General features: G+C 44.3%; 1 protein-coding gene across 1 annotated transcript; it reads right to left on the reverse strand.

The window, feature by feature from the left end:
- Nucleotides 1–1,435: 1,435 nt before the first annotated feature.
- On the reverse strand, nt 1,436–6,268 carry LOC122155645 (zinc finger protein 622-like). Its single transcript, XM_042809677.1, is given in 5 exon segments — nt 1,436–1,723; nt 1,725–1,885; nt 1,888–2,230; nt 5,750–5,824; nt 6,191–6,268. Coding segments are annotated over 5 exon segments (945 nt in total).
- Nucleotides 6,269–6,513: the final 245 nt, after the last annotated feature.

Below are 6,513 nucleotides of genomic sequence, written 5' to 3' on the forward strand. Positions count from 1 at the left end.
TGCCATACATAAGTTCAGCCATTCATATGACTCCAGCCCTCCACTGGGGATAGCAGACCGCCCAATGCTCACAGAAGCACAGCCCTGATGTCCCTGTGCTGGTAAGCCTGGTGGACGATCCAGCAGGCCAAGCTCAGTGAGTTTTGATTTGTTCTTCCATAGCTGCTGTGTGGTACTGATATAACAAACACAGAATCTCTGAGTCAACAGAAATCTGCAAGGAGAAGCTGTTTTCCACAGCTTTGTCAAGTGCTTAACAAGGTTATATAACTGGACATCAGTTAGGTCTTAAATTAACCATCAATTTTATTTTTTGTCTAAAAGGAGGTAAAGAGGAGGAAAGAGAGAACCATCCACATGTGTCCTCTAAACACATGTGTGTTGTGCCAGTCAAAACTACATGATGTCCAAGTTTCCGTTAGAGAATTATCTCTACAGTTGACTGACTATGGCCCAGTGTGATTTTCCCATCTTGCAGCAGTATTTGAGTTACTTGGTTCAGGATTAATCCTGATTAGCAGTGAGTGTATACCTTTGGGAACAAATATTTTTTTTTCTCCTGCATGTGTTTTGTCTCTTTCTCCTCTGGGAGGACACACACTCCTTTTCATAACTCAAGAGCCTGGAAGCACATTCCCCCCAAAAATCCCCAAACACCTCTATTTACCTCATGAAACTCCTTTACACTGTGAGCTTTTCAGGGCAATACTGCAGGATGTTTGAGCTGTGCTTAGCAAAACGCATCCTGAATGTCTTCATAGAATCATAGAATCATAGAATCACAAGGTTGGAAAGGACCTACAAGATCATCTAGTCCAACTGTCTCCTCATCACCCCTTGCACTAAATCATGTCATGCAGCATGTCATCCAGGCGCCTCTTGAACACTGCCAGGGACGGCAACTCCACCACCTCCCTGGGCAGCCATTCCAGTGCCTGATCTCTCTCTGAGAGAAAAAGCTCTTCCTTATGTCTAATCTAAACCTCCTCTGGTACAACTTGTGGCCATTACCCCTTGTCCTGCTTGTTGCCTGGGAGAAGAGCCCAAATCCCTCTTCACCACAACCTCCCTTCAGGAAGTTGTAGAGTGCAATGAGGTCTCCCCTGAGCCTCCTCTTTTCCAGACTGAACAATCCCAGCTCCCTCAGCCGCTCCTCATAAGACTTGTGCTCCAGACCCCTCACCAGTTTCGCTGCCCTTCTCTGGACAAGTTCCAAGGCCTCAATGTCTTTCTTGTAGTGAGGGGCCCAAAACTGAACACAATACTCAAGGTGCGGCCTCAGCAGTGCTGAGTACAGGGGGATGATCACCTCCCTGCTCCTGCTGGCCACACCATTTCTAATGCAGGCCAGGATGCCGTTGGCCCTCTTGGCCACCTGGGCACACTTTTGGCTCATGTTCAGCCGAGCATCAACCAACACTCCCAAAATAATAAATTATTTTATATCAATACAATTTTTTAGTCCTCTGAGATCCACAAGGTACTCTATGTCTGGAATGAAGAAACTGTGAACTTTTGTCATATGGGCCACGTTCTTCGTGAGAGTTCTGGAATGGTGGGAACAGAACAAGCAGTCTGTGACCGGTATGGCCCCAATGGCACAAGTGCTTTCAGCTTCTGCTTGCTTCTCCTCCTCTTCTCCCACGCCTTCCATCTCTTCTTCAGAGCTGAAGTCTTCATCAGAATCCATGTCTTCCCAGCCTTCTTCTGAATCCTCTTCTACCTTCTGCTTCCTGTTTTGCCAGCTTCTTTGCTTGTTGTTCAAACCATTGTAGCCGCAGAGGCTTCTTGGTTTGTTCTTTACTCTGCAATGGACTGGCGCTTTCCACAGGAACTGGAGAACTGCTTGCATGGTTAGGAGGTAAGGGTGCCTTCTTTGGAGATGGGATGGCTGAGCTCTAATGGCTTGCTGTATAGTTGTGTTCATTTCATCTTTGTCTACACTCTCCACAGTGAGCCCCTTTTCCAGGTTCTTCTCATTTAATATTTTCACCTTCTTGCTGATGACTTGAACAGCTTTCTTCTCCAGATCCAGGTGCTTCTTGGACTTGAAGTGATTCTCACAGGCATTGAAGGTGGAGAATCTCTTGCTGCAAACCATGCAGTAGGTGGCAGTGACTTTGTCCCGCTCCTCAGCCACAGCCCTTTGTGCTAAGACTCTCTCCTGGAAGTTCTCAGCGGTGACAGGAGGCATGTCAGCAACCTTGCGCTTCAGGTTGTAGCAGTCTTCCTACAGTCTTTCTACCAGTCTTCCTACAGTTCTTTCAGAAATAAAATATATTTAACAATAATCTCACCAACGCTATCCAAGCAAGAAACCAGCCTTACCCAAAGGACCAGAAGCTGGGGACTTTATGCACAAAGCCAGACTCTTAGGCTTTGGCCTCCATCCTCTTTCCCTGGGAATGGGAAGATTCATTCTCCAGGTCAGCCAGAATCTGATACAGTCATCACTGTGAATTTGTCTCACTGTGAATCATGAGTTTTCTGTCTGGAGGTATTTCCCAATAGTTTTCCTGGGAATGGGGTTCTTCTGTGCAGTTCTCTGGTTTTGAGAGAGCCTTTCATCAATATCTGCCCAAGCCTTGCTTTGCAGTTTGCAGTACGTGGGAGAGTCCTGAGGTGATGAGAAAGCTGGAGGCTGAGATCTCCTAAGCTCCGGTCTCTTTCCTCCAAGAGACTTCAAACTGACTTTGGGTACTTTATGCTAGCTATATCTCTTCTGTGGCAAAACTGAGAGGGGATGATCTGGCTTCATGCACTTGTAAAAAGCTTGAGAACTAAGAGCATTAACTTCTCCATGCTGACTAAAAAAAGGCTTGCTAAACACGTTGAAACCAATTGAGGAGCAGAGCCAAGTTAATCCTGGAAAATGCTCACGGTAGCTCCATGACGCACAGCCATGCAAAAGCAGAGTGGTATTGCTAATGATCTGCTCTGAAAGAACAAGGAGAAGATGCAATGAAATTCTGTGGAGGGGGACAGCCCTCGGGGTTGTGTGAGTGGAAGTGAGGGCTGCTGCTACAAAGCTTCTCACACTGCATCTTTATTATTTTGCCCTTCCTCACATAAGATGTTCTCTGTAGGGAATTTTTGACGTTGTTCCATCTGCCTTCTGAATTCAGGCTCAGGGAGGCCAGGCAAAAGTTACTAGAAACAAATGCTTCCTCCTTTGTGGGGGCTGTGGGTTCTGGTCTCCTCCCTGAAGAACATTTTGTACGATGCTACTGTTCGTTATTATGCAGTTGTACAAATAGCACCTAAATACCTGCAGTGCCCCAAACACTCTACTTTCGAGGAATAACAGTTAGTCTCCATTTTTAACTCTCTAGCTGAAGCATCAGAAGGCATATTCATAGCGGACTAAATATATTTGGGTGAAATATCCACTCTTCTTTGAAAATTGTGAGAAGCTATAAGCTCTTCCATGAAAACAGCTCACTGAAACAATAGCACCATCCAGCCAAAACATGTGTTCATATCAAGGTTCACATGAAGACATGTGAAGCTCCTGAAGAATGTGCACAGTACAGAAAGACGTTTGCTAGGCATAGCCTTAATAGAGGGCTCTGTGTCAATGCATACAAAAATGCAATGCACACAAAGAAAAAGAAAAAAAGAAGCAGAAATAAAACCTCAGATAGATACAGAATTTTGGAGAGTGGAATGATGGGAAATGTCAGAGAGAATGGGCATATGGGATCTGAAAAAGGCTTGGAAGTTTGAGAAAAGAGCTACTGATGGCTTTAAAATAGGAGAAATTTAAATTAGATGTTAGGGTTTTTTTTTTACAGATAGGACAGTGAGGCGCTGGCACAGCTGCCCAGAGAAGCTGTGGTGCCCAATCCCTGGAGGCTCAAGGCCAGGTTGGATGGGGCCCTGGGCAGCCTGAGCTGGTGGGGGGCAGCCCTGCCCATGACTGGGGTTGGGGTGGGTGGGCTTTGAGGTCCTTTCCAACCCAAACCATTCTGTGATTCTGTGATTCTATGGCTGTGTGTGACTCCCCTTGGGAACAAGCAGGCTGCCTTTTGGTCCATGTAAATTAAAGGAACTGAATCCAGGAAGAAACCATCATTAATTATTTCAACACAATCAGTACAAGGGACCTCAAAACTTTGCTAGTAATTTGAGTAAAATGGAAGTTACAAATGCTAGAACAGGAATCTGCCACTTCTGCTCATTTTTAACATACTTTATTTCCACCAGTGAGTTCTCAATAAACAAAAAAACCCCTTTCCACAATGGAAATTATCTTCTAGAAAGTACACTGCTCCAGTAATAAACAGACATCACCCATGTGATGTGATGTATTCTATGACATCTGTATCACACAACTTGAATTTCAGACTCCAAATAGTTTATCACACCTCAATTTGGTTCAGCTTCTTTGAATTAGTTTCTGTTGCCTTGCTGTTCAAGGACGACAGCCAGTTTAAGCAAACATTATCCTCCTTGTACAAACAATGCAGAAGTCCTTTGATGGTATTTGTTGGTTGGAATGGTTTCCATAGGGTCCACTTCCTCAAGGCCCTGCTTAATTTTCAAATTTGCCCTCCAACCAGGTTATTCAATCACATTCTTACAGTCTGCAAAGTCAGCTTAAGCAGCTCCCAGACTTCAACGTGGTAAGACACGAGGTGTCTTCTTTAGTGCGTCACCTACACACCTCAGCTCTCCATAGATAACTGGAATGCAAATGATGAATCTGCAGCTTAGCTATAGAGCCTTTAAGGATCTCAGTTTTCTTATTGATAAAGCAGGAGCTGCCAAGCATTGCTTTATGTGTCACTTTGCCATAAATACTATAGCCTAAGTAATCACAAGCTGGTATTAACTCTCCACCAGACTGACATCTATAGAAGGTGAATTTGGGCCAGTGTCTTGGATGAGAACCCCCCCTTTTGCTGCTGTTCTCCATAGTTGGGACACAAGAGCCGAGAAGGCAGGATAGATCTGACTTTTTTTCACTTGCATCATGAATGGCACAGAGTGCATGATATGGGCCCAGGGAAAGTTGTCTGGGTATGCATGTCTCTATCTTCTCAGCTGGCCAGGCAGTCTCTTTTGGTGTGTTTCCACAAAGTAGAAAATAAAAAGGCAAAATCTGAGACTGAAATGAATATCTATTCAGTGCCAGTATTTGCTATTTTTTTTTTGAGAAAAATAAGAAATGCTATTAACAGCTCTAAACAGTATTACTGATTCTTGCTTGAAGGCGCCACACAACCCATCTCATGGCATGTTAGAGATCTCATGTATGCATTCATCTCCCTCTTCTTCTCCAGTGAGTCCAAATCTGCCTGCTTGGCTACAGTGAGCATCAGTAGAACCACTTGGTTTCTCAGGCTCACATACCTCTTTGCGAGTGTCTCTACAGCGAAGGCATTTCCATCACACTTCTCCTTAGGCGTGTATTTAAGATTGTTATGGGCAAAGCAAAAGCATGGGCTGCTTTAGCAGGACCACAAATACCTGACAATGAGTGACATCAGTGGAAATCAAGGACCAGAGTCCAAAGGTCTGCAAAGTTTTTCTCAGTTTGTGTTCAGATGAGATTTAAATACAATGGCCTCCACTCTTTCCTTCCTTTCTCTGCTGCAAATCAAAACAAATTTTCCTGAAACTAATGGAGTGTATGCTACAAAAAGCATTCTATCAGAGTGGGAAATTGCATCTACTGCTTTCCTAAATTAATGTGCCTCCCCTCCCTCTCTATGACAATGAGTTGATTTGATAGACATCTTCTAACCTGTGTGACCTTCCCTTTACATTCTTCACAGTGAGATTTCTTCTGCTTCTTCTCCACTCGGTACTGCTCTGTAATCTGACGACAAGGCAAAGTGTGGAACTGGGTGAGAAAAACTCCTCAGGCTATTTTCATTAACATGGAGAAAAGATTCAGAATAGCCTTGTTACTTGAACGATTTAAAAAAAACAACAACATAGCAGAGAAACATCAATAGCACTCATTCTGTTGTTTAAGTCAGCTCTGATCCATCCATCAAGAGTTTGAGGACTTTAAGAGGCCATGGGGCTCTATTGCACAGACACGTTTTGCTGCTGTCCTTGTCACTGAGCTCAAAGGCTCATTTTCCTGAGGAAGACATAGAGGAAACTTCTCTAGGAACAGAAACTTTCCTGTTATTCCCAAAGGAGGAATATTCACAAGCAACATTTCGGTTCACATTACCAGCTCATGATAGTTTGGTTGTTGCAAGTTCAGGGCTTGCATATTGCCCTTCCCATGCATCAGGAACTCACATGCCATGGCTGGATTGCACCTCATGTGTGGGCAGAGTTAGGCTGTAGTAATCATCTTTCCCATCCAGGATGACACAGAATCGTAGAATCATTAAGGTTGGAAAGGACCATTAATACCATCTAGCCCAACCATGACATAGCCCAGACCACATGCCTAGCCAGGCTCTGACCACTTTGCTGAAGCTGCTGTCCTCTATGATGAGTGATGTTTCATCACTCAAGAGGCTTGAAATGGCACACATACTACTTGTA

This window comes from Centrocercus urophasianus, unplaced genomic scaffold (assembly GCF_019232065.1).
Source record: "Centrocercus urophasianus isolate 14NV4802_14NV808 unplaced genomic scaffold, USGS_Curo_1.0 seq_12, whole genome shotgun sequence".
NCBI classification, from domain to species: domain Eukaryota; kingdom Metazoa; phylum Chordata; class Aves; order Galliformes; family Phasianidae; genus Centrocercus; species Centrocercus urophasianus.